This window comes from Pithys albifrons, chromosome 16, assembly GCF_047495875.1.
Source record: "Pithys albifrons albifrons isolate INPA30051 chromosome 16, PitAlb_v1, whole genome shotgun sequence".
Lineage (NCBI taxonomy): Eukaryota > Metazoa > Chordata > Aves > Passeriformes > Thamnophilidae > Pithys > Pithys albifrons.
In genome coordinates this window covers 16,193,633-16,210,987 of record NC_092473.1, presented here as the reverse complement: position 1 = coordinate 16,210,987, position 17,355 = coordinate 16,193,633, and the positions used below count along the sequence as shown (strand labels likewise).

At 59.3% G+C, this 17,355-nt stretch overlaps 2 protein-coding genes across 5 annotated transcripts in view; one reads left to right on the top strand and one right to left on the bottom strand.

Moving 5' to 3' along the window:
• Positions 1-7,939, top strand: part of CASKIN1 (CASK interacting protein 1) — a 30,964-nt gene extending 23,025 nt beyond the window's left edge. The window contains exons 14-21 of the mRNA XM_071571320.1: positions 562-649; positions 1,880-1,977; positions 2,098-2,208; positions 2,279-2,380; positions 2,804-2,942; positions 3,013-5,118; positions 5,203-5,596; positions 6,039-7,939. Coding sequence (XP_071427421.1) covers positions 562-649; positions 1,880-1,977; positions 2,098-2,208; positions 2,279-2,380; positions 2,804-2,942; positions 3,013-5,118; positions 5,203-5,596; positions 6,039-6,135 — 3,135 coding nt within the window. The 3' untranslated portion in view covers positions 6,136-7,939. The remainder of the gene's footprint in view (positions 1-561; positions 650-1,879; positions 1,978-2,097; positions 2,209-2,278; positions 2,381-2,803; positions 2,943-3,012; positions 5,119-5,202; positions 5,597-6,038) is intronic.
• Positions 7,940-8,172: 233 nt separating this feature from the next.
• Positions 8,173-17,355, bottom strand: part of TRAF7 (TNF receptor associated factor 7) — a 32,389-nt gene continuing 23,206 nt past the window's right edge. For all 4 annotated transcript variants that reach the window (XM_071571278.1, XM_071571280.1, XM_071571279.1 and 1 more), the window contains 13 exons: positions 17,067-17,201; positions 16,251-16,468; positions 15,665-15,738; positions 14,835-14,883; positions 14,576-14,703; positions 13,496-13,578; positions 13,047-13,086; positions 12,453-12,569; positions 11,268-11,390; positions 10,407-10,526; positions 10,078-10,209; positions 9,449-9,568; positions 8,173-8,907 (listed from right to left, as the gene is read on the bottom strand). In XM_071571278.1, the coding sequence (XP_071427379.1) occupies positions 8,893-8,907; positions 9,449-9,568; positions 10,078-10,209; positions 10,407-10,526; positions 11,268-11,390; positions 12,453-12,569; positions 13,047-13,086; positions 13,496-13,578; positions 14,576-14,703; positions 14,835-14,883; positions 15,665-15,738; positions 16,251-16,468; positions 17,067-17,201 (1,354 nt within the window). In that variant the 3' untranslated portion in view covers positions 8,173-8,892. The remainder of the gene's footprint in view (positions 8,908-9,448; positions 9,569-10,077; positions 10,210-10,406; positions 10,527-11,267; positions 11,391-12,452; positions 12,570-13,046; positions 13,087-13,495; positions 13,579-14,575; positions 14,704-14,834; positions 14,884-15,664; positions 15,739-16,250; positions 16,469-17,066; positions 17,202-17,355) is intronic.

Genomic DNA, 17,355 nt, shown 5'->3' with positions numbered 1-17,355 from the left:
CCAGCACGGGCACTGCCACCAGCACGGGCACTGCCACCAGCACCGGGCACTGCCATGACACGGCACAGTGCACCTCATGCTGTCCTGATATAACCAGTTTGCAGCTGTTGGCACAGCCCCCTGCACTGTGTGCACAGCCCCTGGGCTGTCCCGTGCCTGGGCTGTGGCACCCACCAGCCCACCTCCCCTGGCATCCTGCCCATGCCGCCCCATGCCACATGCCCCTGGGCTGCACCGTGGTGCCAGCTGGGGGGTCTGCTCTGTGGGCACGGAGGACCCCGCAGCCTGCACCAGCAGCCTGGTCTGGGCATGTGCCAGGCTGGATTTGAGGTGCTGTGGTTCCGCGGTGCCGTGGGCTTCTGCTGCCGGCAAAGCACCATCTGCTGCTCCCGCGGCTCCATCTCTCCCCATTGCAGCCGAAATCTGCTGCAGCCCCCCCCGTCCACCCCTGCCCGGGCTGGCAGCACCCGCGGCACCCACGGCACACACCCCCCGTGCCCCCCAGCCCCACCACCCACCTCACTCCTGCCTGCTCTCCCCCCTTCCCGGGGTGTTTTTCAGCTGCTGGCAACGGTCCTTTCCCAGAAGGCTTCTGCGCAAGAGTGTGCCGTGGGCGATGGGCCGGCCAAGGCGCAGGACATCCCCGCAGGTGCGTGCTGCAGCCGCCCGGCTGCCGGAGCAGGAGGAGCCCTGGCCGTGCCGTGGATCCAGGGATCTGTCTTTTTTTTTTATTGCCACGGCACCCATCGTCAGAAGAAAAACGTGTGGGTAAAAAATGACTCTCTCGCCTTTCGGCTGCTGCCAGGCCTTCTCCTGCCTCGGTTAGTGGGGGCCCGTGGGGGGCGGGGGGCGGCGTGGGCGGGCAGGGGGGGCACCGCTGCTCCCCGGCCCCTTCCCTTCCCTGGCCCCCCGCCAGCCCTGCTGGAGCCCGAGCCGGGGTCCCCCCGCCACCGCCGTCTGGGGGGCTGTGGGGAGCATGGCCACGCCGCGGGGGTGCCCACGCCACGGGGGCGGCACGTGCCTGGGGAGATGCACACGTGGGGTGGGTGTGGGGGTGATGCCCGGGCTGTGGAGAGGGACAGGCAGCGGCGAGAGAAACCCGGGAAGGGGGATGCGCACATGGAGAGAGGGGTGCACATATGGAGGGGGCTGCAGACGTTACCAGGGAGGGGGGAAAACAGACTGGGGCGATGCAGACACAAGTGGGATGCAGACATGAGGGAGATGCACATGGCAGAGGGATGCACACGGGAGGAGGATGCCCACGCACGTGGGATGCAGATGCCTGAAGGATGCACATGCATGGAGGATGTACACATGCTCGCACACACACAAACATGCACACGCACACATGCAAATGGAGAATGTAGTTACTGGTGGGAGGAAGGGGCTGCTCTTGCTCATCCTGATAAGAAATATGAGGCAGAAATTTTGGACCAGCCCCCATCGACCCCAGCTGGAGAGTGGCAGTGTGGGATGCCTGTGTGGGTGCCCTAAGCAGTGAATAGCTTGTGCCAGCCTGCCTGGTTGTTGACATGGCTAGAGGAGTGAGGCCAGAGGGTTTTGGGCAGTGGGAACGAACACCTGCTCTGGAGGAGGGGTCCAGCTGGGACCTGCTGCTCAGGGCCATGCTGGGTGGAGGGCACAGCAGTCCCCTGGCAGGCTGGGAGCTCATCTGCCCATCCCAGGGGAGCAGACCCCTGTCCAGGGCACCCCCAGGTGCTCTGGGCTGCTGTGCTGGGGCAGGTGTCACTCCTGTGCCAAGCTGGGGCTGTGGCCATGGCATCCCACCGGGGGCAGGGACTCGACTGCCCTCCCGGTTTGGCCAGAGCCCGGGCGTGGAGCCCCGGCCACGCTGACCACTGCCCCCCCCCGGCAGGTTCGGCGCGGTCGCAGAGCGTGGCCAGTCCCCCCTATGCCCCCCAGCCCCCCGCCGAGCCCCAGCTGAAGAAAATGGAGCCGCCCTCGGAGGGGAAGGTGAGTGGGGAGCACTGGGGTGCCATGGGGAGCACGTGGAGGGGACAGCCTGGGGGACATGGGCAGGATTGTGGGTCCCTGTCCCCAGAGCTGCCCCAATCCTCTGTCCCTCTCGCCCAGAGCTCGGAGGCCGTGTACCAGTGGCTCTGCAAGTTCCAGCTGCAGCTCTACGCACCCAACTTCATCAACGCCGGCTACGACATCACCACCATTAGTCGGATGACGCCGGAGGTGAGGCCGCGGGGCCGTGGGGGGAGGCAGGGCTGGATCAGGGTGGCACTGACCCCCCTTTCTGCCCCAGGACCTCACGGCCATCGGCGTCACCAAGCCGGGGCACAGGAAGAAGATCGCGTCCGAGATCAACAACCTCAGCATCCCTGAGTGGCTGCCAGAGTACAAGCCGGTGAGGGCTGTGCGGGGCCGGGGGGCTGAAACCACATCCAGGGTGGCAATTAGTCCCCTCCAGGCAAGGGGTGGCACAGGGGAAGGAGGGTAGGAGCTGACTCACTGCTGCCAGAGTATGCACACATCCTGGAGCTGCTCATGTCCCCTCCCAACAGCTCCGCAGCGTCTGTCAGGCTGGTGCCACCTCTCACCACGTGGATGTGACACTGTCCCCTGTGTCTGGGCACAGCAAGGGGCTTCCCATGGGAATGGGGCTGGGCATGGCCCTGGGTGCTTGTGGGGCACAGGGACAGTGCAGAGACAAGGGAAGTCCCCTGGAGGTGTGATCCCCGCACAAGATGGGATCTCCTGCATGCCAGGGGTGCTGGGGCCAGACCATGGTGCCACCTGGTGCTGAGCCATGCCCTGTGTTCCACCCCAGGCCAACCTGGCGCTGTGGCTCTCCATGATTGGCCTGTCCCAGTACTACAAGGTGCTGGTGGAGAATGGCTACGAGAACATCGACTTCATCACCGACATTACCTGGGAGGACCTGCAGGAGATCGGCATCACCAAGCTGGGTAAGGCCCTGCGTGCAGCGCTGGCTGCAATGGCCTTGGAGGTGACACTGATGCCCTGTGCCACCCCCAGGCCACCAGAAGAAGCTAATGCTGGCGGTGAAGAAGCTGGCGGAGCTGCAGCGCGCCGAGCTGGGCAAGTACGAGCCGGGCACGCTGAAGAGGAAGGCGTCGGGGCCGGGCCCGGAGGTGCTGGCCATCGAGTCCCCCCCACCGGAGCCACCTGAGTGCCAGTCGCCCAAGATGACCACGTTCCAGGACAGCGAGCTCAGCAGTGAGCTGCAGGTGGCCATGACTGGTGAAACCCCCGAGGAAGCCCCTGAGAAGGCGGCGAACCCCCCAGCCCCCGGTTACCGCTCGCCACCGGGGCTGGGTGGCCGTGCCAGGGTGATGAGCAGCTCCCAGGAGCTGCTGGGGGACGGCCCGCGGGGTCCCCCTGCAGCTGCCATCTCCAAGAGCCAGGAGTACCTGGCAGAGGGGGCCGGTGAGGGCCCTCCTGCGCCAGCCAAGGAGGCGCGCCCGCCCCGGCACGGCCACCCCGTGAAGCGTGCCAGCGTGCCCCCGGTGCCCGGCAAACCCCGGCAGCCCTTCCCACCCTCTGCTGGGCAGCTGACACCACCACAGACCCCCGGCAAGGCGCGACCCCCGTCCCCACAAGGCCCACCTGTGCCCCACGCCACCGCCAAGGTGAAGCCCACACCGCAGCTGCTGCCACCCGGCGAGCGCCCCGCATCGCCCCGCTCCCTGCCCCAGTCACCCACCCACCGAGGCTTCGCCTACGTCCTGCCCCAGCCCGCCGAGGCTGAGGCGGCACCCCCGGGGGTGCCTGTCCTGCCCGTCTCGGTGCCGGTGCTGTGCCTGCCGCCGGCGGGCGAGGGCGAGGAGGAACCGGGGAGGCCGAAGAAGCGGGCACACAGCCTGAACCGCTACGCCGCCTCTGACAGCGAGCAGGAGCGGGACGAGCTGCTGGTGCCGGACGCGGGGCCCTACGCCACCGTCCAGCGGCGCGTGGGCCGCAGCCACTCGGTGCGGGCACCCGCCGGCGGCGAGAAGAACGTCAACCGCAGCCAATCCTTCGCCGTCCGCCCCAAGAAGAAGGGACCTCCACCACCCCCTCCCAAGCGCTCCAGCTCCGCCATCTCCAGTGCTGGCATGGCCGAGGACTTCCCCAAGGAGGGGGAGGGCGAGGCGGCTGCCAGCCCCGTGGCCGCCGAGGCGGAGGGCCGGCGGGAGCAGCGGCGTGCCAGCGACCTGGGCGGCAGCGTGGACACGGGCAGCGCCGGCAGCGTGCGCAGCATCGCGGCCATGCTGGAGATGTCCTCCATTGGCGGCGGTGCCCGCGCCCTGGCCCTGCAGAAGCCGCACGTGGCCGGTGGGCCAGGCCCGGCCAAAGCACCCGATGGCTACTACCTGCAACCGGGGCGCCCCCCAGGCAGCCCTGACCGGGCCCGCGTGGCCACCGTCCTGGCCACCGTCAAGCACAAGGAGGCCATCGGGCTGGATGGGGAGGTGGTGAACCGGCGCAGGACCATCAGCGGCCCTGTCACCGGGCTGGTGGCAGCCGCCCGCCGTGAGCGCGCCGACAGCGTGCGGTCGGAGGCGAGCGCCGACAGCCCTGGCGAGCGGCTGCGGGTGGAACGCGGCGGTTCCCCCGATGGCATCCCCTTTGCCGAGGAGGGCACCCTCACCATCAAGCAGCGTCCACGGCCCCTGGGACCGGCCCGGGGGGAGGCCGGCGAGGGGCTGTCCCCAGCCCACCGGCACGGGGACCTGGCCAAGGTGGAGGCCAGTGCCACCCTCAAGCGGCGGATCCGGGCCAGGCAGAGCCAGCAGGACGGCGTCCGCTTCGTCCTCACTGAGTCCGACACCGTCAAGCGCCGGCCCAAGGCCAAGGACAAGGAGCCGGCGCTGGAGCCGGCCACGCTCGCCGTGTACCAGAATGGCACCGGCACCGTGAAGCGGCGACCAGCCTCCGAGCTGAGCGGGGCCGAGCCGCCCCCCACGCCGCCGCCCGCCCGCCCCGACGGCCCCGAGCACATCCCACCGCCCACCGAGCCCAAGAAGCCCTTCAAGCCGCCGGTCTCCCCCAAGCCCGTGCTGACGCAGCCGCCTTCGAAGGTGCCTGGGCAGCCAGTGCCCATCCCCAAAAAGGTGCCCATCCCGAGCCCCGGCAGCCCAGGTAGGTGCTTCACCAAATCCCTTGGACGGGCACTCCCCAGGGCGGACACTGGGAGCCTCCTGTCCCTCTCCCTTCTCTCCACAGAGGTGAAGCGGGTCCACGGCACGCCACCCCCGGTGTCCCCCAAGCCCACGCCGCCCCCCACGGCGCCCAAGCCCCCCAAGCCCCACACGGCCATCCAGTCGGCGAGCGCCAGCTCCACGCCGGCCCCATCGCCCGCCCGGCAGCTCGGCCCCGCGGGCGCCAAGCCCTCCAGCACCCCACCCTCGCTGTGCTCCAGCCCCGCCAAGCCCCTCTCGCCCGGCGCGCAGCCACAGCACGTGCCGGTGAAGCCTCCACGCTCCACCATCGCCAGCCCCTCCGTGGACAGCGCCGGCCCCGAGCTGGCGCAGCAGAAGCTGGAGGAGACGAGCGCGTCCCTGGCCGCTGCGCTGCAGGCTGTGGAGGAGAAGATCAAGCAGGAGGACAGTCAGGCAGAGTAAGGGGATGCAGGGGGTGGGTGGTCCATGGGAAGGCTGTGGGACCGTGCTGTGCCACTGAGCACTGTGGGCTGGGATTGGGATGTGGCACCGTGCTGGGAGTGGGATGGTGCTAAGAGTGATGCTACAGGATGGAACATCAGGAGGCTGTGGCTGGAGCTGTGTTGGGGAGGTGACATTGGGGGACACTGTGCTGGAGCTGCACAGGCAGGGGGATGTGGGCATGTGTGTGCACTGGGGGCTGTCTTGGAGAGGGGACGCTGGTGACATTGAACCAGAGCACCGTGTAGCAGCACTGGGGTCTGCATGGGCAGTGACAGTGGGGACACGGCGCCGAGCACTGCAGGGCGGGGGGTCAGGAGGGCTGTGGCACGAGGTGGAGGGAGCTGTGTGGTGTCCTCATTCTGTGCATGGCCCTGACCCATCCCGGTCATTCCCCAGCTCGGCCGTGGAGTCAAAGAGCACCGTGAGCATCCTGGATGACATTGGCAGCATGTTTGATGACCTGGCGGACCAGCTGGATGCCATGCTGGAGTGAGGGGCACCGGCACCCCGCGAACCTCAGGGCTTACGTGGGCACAAGGGCACAACGATCCACGACCCCCCAGCCCCGCCGCCCTCCCCCGTCCCCTTTGTACAGCCATCCCCTCCCAGACATCCCGTCCCTCGGGGTTTGCACAAAGAAGAAGATACCTCAGGATTGTGCTCACAGACTCGGCGCCGGCTCCGGCAGGACTCCCTTTTGCAGAAGCAAAAAACACAAAAACCAGAAAAATAAAACCCAACAGAAGAAACAAAGCAACACGTCCGGACCGAACCGCTGCTGGGGCTCTGGGAGGCTCTGGGGGTTCCAAGGGGCTACCAACCTCCCTGTCTGGTGGCCACCCATGTCCTGCCAGCCCTGGCGCCGCGGGTCACCGCGACCCGAATGTAGCACAAGCCCTGCCCGGTGTGGTGACCCCGGCGGTGGCTCCGCCAGCCACGCCGCACCGATGGCATTTGCAGGTGGTGGGGCCGGGTGGGCAAATGCACTTGGGTTTCTTTGCTCTGTTTTTAAGTTTTAAGCTTTGTTTTGTTTCTCGGATGGCGTTGGCGGGGGTGGCCAGGGCAGCTCTGGGCTGGCGGCTCCCCGGGGGCAGCGGGACGTGCCCCTGCCCGGCCCCTCCCCGTGGGGGACAGGACGGTGATAAGCTATAAAAAAGAGTATTAATTTATTGGAGGGGAAAAAAAGATATAAAGCAGATTTCCCCCACCCCCAAAATAATAAAAAGAAATAAACTTTAACAAATATATATTTAAAAGATTTTAAAATATTAGCAGTTATATATAAAGCAGTTTAAAAGAAATCAAGAGAAAACTGGATTTTAGCTTGAGAAAAACTATTAGATTATACTAAGCTGTGTGTCTTGTGGCAAACTCATTCTAAGAGTAGCACAATATTTACCTTTTCTCTGGGTGGAAGGTACGTGCGAGCGGTTCTGGTCGGGTTTTCCGTTGGGATTCAGTGTCACGTCTTTCTTTTTCCACCGTTACGAACTCAAAGGATGTGCCTTGTTTTATGGAGGTCTTTGTTAATTCTTACACTGGAGGTGTTTCATTTCTTTTGGAGTGTCTTCAGGGTTTGGTTTAGCTTCTCCTGGTTCTTTTTGCCGTCGGTATTTGTTTGGGTGTGTGTGGTGTGTGTGGGTGTGCACGCGGGGTGCGTGTGCTGGTGTGTGTCCTCCGGGATGCACCGCTGTATATTCCTGTATAAACTGGAGTCTGGTTCAGTCGCTTGAGTCCTGATGAATGCATTTTTTGCTTGTGGTTTCCAAACAAAGGTGTTGCCGTTCCTTTCTTTTCTTGAGACACAGAGTGGTCTCTCCCCTCTTCTCCCTCTCCCCATCCTCTCCCCCTTTCCCTCTCTCCTCTGTCTCTCCTGTTGTGGTCGCTGATCCAGATGTGTTTGGCACAACTTTGAAATTTCTTTTAAAAAAACAAAAAATCAAAAACAAACAAAAAATACTTTAAAAACAATTTAAAAAAATAAATAAATCACCCGCCTGAAAATATCTGTTGAAAAGAAAAAATATGTATCTAAAAAAAATCCATGAAGTTCTACATGATGGATATATACATATATATATTTTTTATGATTAAGTTATGGACTCTGTATCGTATCCCATCTGTCCAGCTCTGCATCTTGGTGCTGCTCCCTGCTCTTCTGTGCTTAGATTTCACCTCTACTCGTCCTTATTCTTCCTATTCTGAATAGTAGATGGCTCGTGGTGCTGTGAAGACGTTTGCTCCTATACCAAGTCTGGCAACAAATATTTAAAGAAAAATAAAAACTATAAACCACCTGCTGGGCTGCCACCACTGTTTGTGTCCCCAAACCATCCCGAGTCCTCGTGGCGTGGTCGTGTTTGTGCTGCACGGTCCGAGGGCACCCTTGGGCGCCTCCGTGGGGTGCTGGGGCCTGGCTGGCTGGGACCTGCTGTCTCCAGTGAGGTGCCTGGTCCTGCATCCCAATTTTCACCCCACAGCGCCAGTGCTGGCCACTTGCTCCCTGCAATAACTCACACTGGGCAGGAACAACTCTTTCTGCTTTTATTGTCAATGAAGAAATAATCAAATCTATATTACAATCTTAAAAACAGTAGAAAATGTGAGTAAAAATGCAACAGAGGCTTTTTGTCTTTAATGTGTAGATCATTATTACAGGGTGGTGAACAATGGGCTTGTGGAACTTGATTTGAGAACTAGCTGTGGCATAAAAATCGTACCTGGCTACTCAAGGAATCACCTCATCCCAGATGGATCGGCCCAGAGCCTTGGCAGTAAAATTAAATACTAGAGACAGAAAGGGGTTGGATGCCCACCCAGGGCAGGGCGTAATGCTCAGTCCCACCACGGCCAGGGGAGCAGCATCCCAGTGTCACCGCCGGGACACGCTGATCCGTCCAGTCCTGTCACTGGCCAAGGGCTGCGCTCGCCCGGCCCAGAGTCACCCCAGCCCCAGGGGTGTCCCCAGCTGAAGGGCACAGGCAGAGAAGGGCACTGGCATTGGAATGGCTTCCTCTGCTTTTCCAATCATCTAGGGCAGATCTGAGGGAACATCTGGAGCATCCGTGGGGCAGACCTGTCCGGAGAGCCACCAGCTGGGTCCCTGCAGTGGGGCTGGCCCAGGGGCAGCAGCAGGCAGTGGTTGGTGCAGGAGGAGCTGCAGCAGTCATTTCGGAGGGTGTGGTCACCCACAGGCTGATGGAGGGGAGTTTTTGGTCTTTCAGTGTGCAGGACTAGTGTGATGGTCTCGCTAGCACGTCCAGACCTGTGGAGACAATGGGAACCACAGCAGTGACTCCTGACCAGCTCTGTGGGCTTCTCTTCACCCTCCCACAGCACTCCCCTTTGGGCTGCCAGCATCCACGACACCCTGCCAGGAGTGAACCTCCCACCTGCTGAGAACCACCCCCTTGCTTCACAGAACCACACAATCATTTATGTTGGAAAAGACCTCCGAGATAAGTCCAGCCTGTGACTGATCCCTACCTTGTCACCCAGACCACAGCACTGAGTGCCATGTCCAGTCGTTCCTTGCACACCTCTAGGGATGGGGGCTCCACCACCTCCCTGGAAAGCCCATTCCAGGGTTTAACAACCCTTGCAGTGAAGAAATCCTTTCTGATGCCCAACCTGAACCTTCCCTGGCACAGTTTCTTGTCCTGTCACTTGTTAACTGGGAGAAGATGCCGACCCCCACCTTGCTACAACCTGTCAGTTTGTTTGAAGACAATTCCTAATCCATTTAATGCCCTAATTCCAGCACTGGAAGAGCACAAACCATCCAGGAGAAGCCTGAGGAACCCCACCTTTACAGTGCTGTCCACAGCGCCGGAGAAGAGGCGGCCGCGGGACACGGCAAGGGCGGTGACACTGCCCTGGTGTCGCAGCAGTGTCTGGGTGCAGATCATGTTGTCCATGCTCCACACCTGTGGGAACACAGCAGGGCTGAGCCCAGGGAGTGTCCCAACCCGGAGCACCGGGAGGGAAGGGGGATCTCATGGCACAGGTCTTGAGGCAGGTGCCACGCTGAGGCCATGTGGTGATTCCTTCCCTCGAGGTGCCCGTGGGGGCACATGTGGCACGCAGGGAAGGGGATCCCTTCCTGCAAGGTGCCCGTGGTGGCACATGTGGCACGCAGGGATGGGGATCCCTTCCTTTGAGGTGCCTGTGGTGGCACATGTGGCGGCACATGTGGCACGCAGGGAAGGGGATCCCTTCCTGCAAGGTGCCTATGGTGGCACATGTGGCACGCAGGGATGGGGATCCCTTCCTGCAAGGTGCCCGTGGTGGCACATGTGGCACGCAGGGATGGGGATCCCTTCCCTCGAGGTGCCCGTGGGGGCACATGTGGCACGCAGGGATGGGGATCCCTTCCCTCGAGGTGCCCGTGGGGGCACAGACTCCCAGGTGCAGCTGCCCCGCCCCACACACATACCCTGAGCGACCGGTCGTACGACGCGCTGAAGACTTTGGTTTGGTCTGGTGTGGAGATGACGGCGAGGGCATAGACTGTCCCCACGTGCCCAGTCAGTGTGCGGACCTGTTCCTTTGTCTCTATATCCCAGACCTGCGGGGGCAGAGCTGGGCTCAGAGCTGTGCTGGGATGAGGCCACCAGCCTCTCCTCTGAGAGGTGTTTCCACCTCCGTGCACACCTCCAGGGAGAGTGCTGTGCCCCACACTCCAGGTGTGCCAGAGGGGACAGGCAGGGCCGGTACCCCGTCCCATGCCTCCCTCCCAGGAATCCATCCCACCCCGTTCCTTACATGGATGAGGTTCTCGTAGGTGCCACACACGATGTGGTGGTTGGTGACGGCGATGGAGTACACGCTGCCCCCGGACGTCTGCAGCACATGGACACACTCCAGGTTGCGGATGTCCCAGATCTGAAGGAGACACCGCAGCAAAAGCAGGATGAGACCTGTGCAGGGACCCCTCTCCACGAGAGAGATCCCTTGCAGCCATTCTGCCACGCACAGAGTCAGCCTGGCTCCATGTGTGCCCAGACCACACCTTCAAGGACATCTATCCTGCTGGGAATGTTCAGTACTGATGATGAGCAAAGCCCTGCCATCTTAATTGGCTGCCCAGCTTTGACCATCCAGGCTGAAAATGCTGTGGACACTGCACACCCTGAGTGTGTGACTACACACACATGTGCACACACAACCCACTTCTTGACAGCACTAAAATCGGATGCAAATTAACAGAGATTTATTAGCACCGAGGAGGGCAACTTCCTGTTCTCCCGTGTCCCTCAGATGCTGAGAGGTGAAGTACCCATCAAACCTTGAGCCAGCACAGAGTGGAGAGGGCACTGGGAGCCCTCACAGATTTATGGTAACTGCAGCCAGACAGTGCCCTTGCCCTCTTATCAGCAGGACTGTGAGCACAGATAACACTGTGGCAGCCACAGAGGCAGCACAAGGCGCCAGGGCTGAGGCCCCAGTTCATCCCAGTGAGCCTCCCAAGGCCCAGCTGCAGAGATGCCATCAGCACAGGAGAATCCTGTATGTCAGCAGTGCTCTCACATCCCCGCAGCTGCCTCTGGTCCTACTCCACCAACCCAGGCTGCAGAGCAGAGGCTCAGGGAGAGGTGCTGGGTGCCACCAGTGCCAGGGTCCCACCTTGATGGTCTGGTAGGATCCACTGTAGAGATAGTTCTGGGAAGCCACCAGTGCTCGCACCCAGTGATTGAGACCTGTCAGCTCCTTCTTCAGCTTGAGCTCAGTACCTACAATATCCCAGACCTGTGGAAAGCACAGACACACTCAGACATGGAGGAGAATCCCAATGGGGCTGGGCAGAACATGGCCAATGCTCCCTAGCCTTGCCCACACTTCCCAGCTCCTGTGGGGATCCTTGTGCCAGCTCTCCTGCCTGCTGGGAATGGCCTGAACCCATTGACTTGCAGATGAAACACAATAACTGCTGAGTAAGCACGTTCCCTGAGGGAGCCAGGCTGGAGGCTGCACTGCTGCTGGCAGAGACCCTGCCCTAGCACAGCCACAGGCTTGAAAACCTAAACCACAGCTGCACTGAGGAACTGCTCTGAGCTCCCACTCCCAGCCTGGCTCCACAAAGCTCCACTCCCAGCCCCTGGCATGCAGGGACTGACAGATCTCACTCCCCCACTCTGAGCAGCACTCCTGGCCTGCTCAGCTCATCTGGCAGGAAGTGGCTGGGGATGACAAACCCCAAAGGCCCCAAATTCTCCTTCTGCCCAGTCTGGCTGCTCCCCCAGCCCTGAGCTCTCTCCAGAGCTGAACCAGTCCAGGCCCCAGTTAAAGAAAAGAGCACACGTGCCCTTACAGATGGACGGGCCCATAAGCTGTCTCACCAGGAGCTGGAAGCAGAACCACAGGAATCCAGCCAAGGCTTTAAAGGGCAGCTTGCAAAGCTGTTCCCTGGTTTCTGCATGTTTTAGGTACAGAATTCAGACTTAAGATCCTTTGGAGGCGGTTTCAAAACAGGCATCCTAAATCCCCAGCCAATTCTGGAGCCCAGACATGATTTCCAATGGTCTGAGCAGGTCTGTTGGGGGCCCAAGGACACACACACTTGGGAATTCCCAGGACACTCCACCTGCAGCCTCAGGTTTACAGAATTAGAAGAAATAAAGTATTTTTGCAGCCAGATCCCAGAACATTTTTGACTTGAGCACAGAGAACAGGCTAAACCTCTGCACTGCTGGCTTCTCTGTGGCTCAGGAGAGGGCAGCAACAAGGTCACTTACAGACCAAAATGCCACTTTCTTCCTGTTTGGACAGTTCTGCCTGACAGTTTGTACCCCTGAGCCCCCTGAGCTGTACCTTGATGGCTTTGAGTGAGCCGCTGAAGAGCATGTTGTGTGAGGAGACCAAAGTGCAAACAGGATTGTCGTGTGCTCGGATTGTGTTCACCTTCTGCAGGTTTTGAATATCCCAGACCTGCAAAGGAGAATCACAGAATCATGGAATGCTTTAGGTGGCAAAAGCCCTGTAAGATCATTGAGTCCAGCTGTTCCCCCAGCACTGCCAAGCCCACCAAGGAAGAGCACCCATGAGGGGCAGGGCAGGTCCCTTGTGCTGAGGCCCTTCCTTTCTGCCTCTGGAGGCCAGGAATGACACACAGGTAGGACAGGACACTTGTCTGAGGCACTGCCCTGGCTGATCAGGACCAACCAGCCCACCCCAGTGCACAGCACCAGCCTCCTGCTCCCCACATAGGAGCAGGGACTGGGAAACCCAGCCCACAGGAACCCCCCAGTCTGACCCACGAGTGACTTGGCTGAAGGCAGTGGATACAGCACACACAGGTTATCAGTCCCACACCACTGGCAGCTGAAGAGCCTTCTAGAAAAAGGCCCCTGCTCCCAAGCAGCCTGTGGCTCTCCCATCCCTGCAGAGTGGGGTCTGGGTACTCACAATGATGGTGCAGTCAGCAGAGCCACTGTACAGCTTGTTCCTGGAATGTCACCAGAAGACAAAGGGGGATCAGGGAAGGACAACACTGTGTGGAGGGTCCCAATTCATCCCCAGGCACTGGATGGGCCAGGAGCTGCAGCCCCACAGCCTCACTGGGACAAGGCTACACACCCCTACCCTGGGAGAAGGGTCCCCAGCTCGTGGGAGGACAGGCTGGGCTGGCCCTTGGAGCAGGAGGCCAAGTATCCCAGAGGTGACCAGGGGACAAAGCCAGGACACAGGGGAGGCCACAAAGATGCCACTCTTTCCATTTTTAAAAAGCAAAAAGATGTGCCTCTCACACACCATTTTGGCACATGCAGGACAGAAGATGGGAATTGTCAGGGCATGCTCAGGGCCCCCCATGTTCTCCCCACTCCCCCCAGGGCCAGCTGTGTCTCTCCACTCACCCCTGGATGCAGAGAGCCAGTACAATTCCATCATGACCCTCCAAGGTCTTTTGGCACTTGTATGTGGTACAGGTATCCCACACCTAACAGGAAACACAAGGCAGGGGTTGGGGATCAGGCAGGATGTCAGCACCGGAACGAGGAAACAGCCTGTCTGTCACCTGGGCACTGCCTGCTGGGCCCTGGGCACGGACACACTTGTCTGGGAAAGGAAATGTACTGCAAAGGGTCAGGCTGAAGTTAACGAGACCCAGGACAGCAGCAGGGATCAGCCCTCTGCAGCTCTGCCCTCCTCAGCCCAGGCCAACATGACATACCAAACCAGAGGAGCAGCTCTCAGGTTCCTGCTTTAGCAACTCCCACCCTGTCCCAGGGCTCACATGGCACAGCACAGCCTCCTCTGCCACTGCAAAGGTTTTCCCCACGAGCACACTCTGCTTTCTCAACAGGGAACATGGGAATGTGGTGCCCAGAGCAGCCAGGACAGAGGAGTCTTCCTTCCCTAAAATACAGCAATATCCATTTTCTTCCACCTGGCTCTAACCCCAAGGAAACTAAACCAAAGCTCAGCTCCTGGCAGGGTTAGTGGTGGCAGTCCCTGGGGGTCCCCAGCCCAGCCAGCAGCCACCACAGTAACACTGGGAAGGGCTGTTTAGGCTGCACCAGGGCAGTGCTGTCAGTCTGAGTTACTGCAAACAGGACAAAGAAAAACAAACATGCCATAAAATGGGAAAAGGACACATTGGATCAGGGACAAATGTTTTGTTCAAAGATGACTTTTTCCAACAAAGCAAAATAAAATCAGAAGCTGAAATAGGCTTGACTATCCTAAACACCACATAAAGCAGCAGCAGGAATGAGATTCTAATCTGAGCTTTGCCAAAATCACTGTTTGTCTCTCAATTTCACTATCAAGCAATGTTTCCTCACAGAGAATTTTGCCCAACTATAATCACAAAGAATCATTTAAGATTCTTTGGGAGAAAATTTAGGAAGTAGCATCCCCTCACCCCACAAACTGAACTCAGCTTCTGTCCCATGTGACAGTGCAGAGGGTGTACAGAAGAGACAAGCTCTTACCTTAATGGTTTTGTCTGAGGAGCCACTGAAGAGCAAGTCTCCTATGGAGTACACACACAAACACCACACAGGGCCCTGGTGGCCCACAAAGGTCCCCTTGCACTTGAAGATCTGCTGAGGATCATAGGCTGCAGAAAGGAGAGGGCAGGTGAGAGGTGGGAGGACAGTTCCCCTGCACACCTGTGACACTGCCCAAAAGGGCTCCCTGGACCACCACCCAGCCCCAGCCCGAGGGGATGAAGCCCACAGGGATACTCACATCCAAGGATGCCCATGTTGAGCCGAGCATTGATGTGGGAGAGCTCATCCTGAAAAACAGAACAAGCTGTGTGAGCTGCAGAGCCATCCAGGCCAGCCTGTCCTTCTGGGCATGGCTTGAGGACTGTCCCCCCACTGCTACAGCCACTCCTGTCTTCCTGACTCCCTGAAGACCCTTCCTCAGCAGTTGACTCATCCTCTGAGCAGAGGTCTCTCCTCCAGGACTTCATGACTCTGCCACCTCCCTCCAGAGACCGCAGGACTCTGACAGCACCTCAGACCCGCACTAAACTTTTTAGTATGATTAGGTAAACCATGGTGAGTTCCTCCTAAGCAGCCCATCCAGTGGAATGCAGTCTGTCTGAACTAGGGAGGAATGTCTGTCCAACATCATTGCTTCCAGAATCACGAGGCAGCTCTCACTCCCAGCTTGTCAGCAGGGATCTGCTTATCCCCTTGCTTTCCACAGGCTGGGAGAATGGTACAGGGTCCCTGGCAAGTGTAGAAGGCCAAGGCATTGGAGCAGAGGGTTCTTTCTTGCTGTAGGGCTCTTTCCTCTTTTAACTTAGAGCAGGAACAGGCTGAGAAAAGCCAGCAGAGCCAGTTCCAGCAGCAGCCCAGATGCAGTGACTGGCACTTGCTGACTGAGCTCCCTTTAACTCAAATGCTTCCCCCAGACCCCAACTGTAGTACAGGCAAACCCCATCTGGGGCAAGCACAGCCAGCAAGCAGGGGGACCCCAAAGCCTCCCTGGCTGCAGGAGAAGCCCAGCCAGGAGCAGAGCCAGCTACCTCTGTGCAGTCCCTGCTCCACCCCAGGGCCCCTCCTCACGTTCAGCATGGAGGCGTCCCTGCGGAATTCCATCAGGTCCTCGCTCAGCTTGCTCTGGTTCTCGTCCAGCACGTCTGCAAGAGAAGGACAGGCCTACAGTCACTGCAGAGCCATGGAGGGCATCCCAGGAAACAGGCAGAGGACACCCAACTGCCACCCAACCTCTGAACATGGAGGGAGGACACTGCTGCTGTCAGCAGGGAACCAGCAAATTTGGGAGACAAGACAGGGCTGAGCTCAGCAAAGGTGTCCAAGAGCCCTGCTCACTGTTGGCTATTTGACTCACTGATTTTTACAGCCCATGGACTGCACAGGAAAAAGCCACAGGAGAAAGGTGGCAGCTGCCTGCAAACATTTCTAGGACTTGTCACATGACCAGTGACTGCAGGATTAGATCCCAGGATGTTCTGGGAGTAAAGAAGTCGATGGAACCCCTATTTGTCCCTCTGCAAGGAATAGCTGAACCTCTTGAAACCTGCTCAGCACCAGTTTTAAACATGGAATGAATCCTGTAATGCATCATCCAAACGAAGAGCTGCCCTGTCACTACAGCTCTGACCACAGAGCTCGTCCCGTGCAGACTCACCAAACTTCAGCTCCAGGTTCTTCTCCAGCTGGTCGATTTTCTCAGAGAGCTTGCCCAGCATGGAGCGCAGGAAGGCAATTTCCTGGTCCTTCTGGGCCATTGCCACCTGCATCTCATGGAAGCGATCATCTGTCTGCTGCAGGAACTCCTTCAGCCCCTCAAACTTGCATGTCTCCAGGTGGGTCTCATAAGTGTCTTGGTTTCCAATGAATGTGCACCTAAAGGGAAGGCAGACCTGGCTGCAGCAAGGCTCCCATGGAGACTCCTTGCTCAGCTGGCTCCTCACTGGAGCTCCAAGGCCTGTGTGGCTCCCAGGCTGTCCTGCTCCTCCCACCAGGAGCAGGGCTACTGTAGTTCACTATCCTTCAAAGGATGGACTCAATAATCTTGGAGATCTTTTCCAATCTTAATGATCCTACAGTTCTGCTGGGTGTAGGCAACTGCAGGGCAACATGGAGGCCAAGCAGGTCCTGTTCTTCCAGCCAGAGCATTGGTCTCAAACTGGACTGTCTGTCTGTGTAGCTGCAAGGAAACCCAGACCTTGGGCAAGAGACAGAGTGTGATGTCAGTTTATGTGCTCACCAGAGCACCAAAACCAGTAGAAAACATTGGAGCTCACACCTGGGCACCATGACCTGCCTGTTCCCACCAAGAGAGGGGTTCAGGGGCTGCCTCCTGCCATCCCTGTAACCCTGAGCTCAGCACTGGGGAGAGCTGCTCAGAGTCCCTGGGGCCATCTCAAGGCTGCAGCAGCCAAAAGGCAGCACAGAAATGAACTGAGTGCATCTTTCCCACTCAGAAGCATCAAGTCCTTACCCGTATTTGGAGTGGGGACACTTGATGTGCTCACACTCCTTCAGGTGTGCCTCCAGGTTCATTTTGAGGAGGGGAGGGCAGCTGGGGTTGTTGGGGCAGCGCACAGGCCGGTAGTCACAGCTGCTCTCATGGTCTCTGCCCATGGAGAGAGGCAAAGAGTCAGCAACGAGCACAAAGTAATGGAAGCAACACATTGTCAGGAAAGGAGCAAAGCAGCCCTGTGAGGCTGCCAGGTTCAAAGCCTCCTCTAAGACTGCAATTCCAGCTTTAAATTCTCATTAGGCCAGAA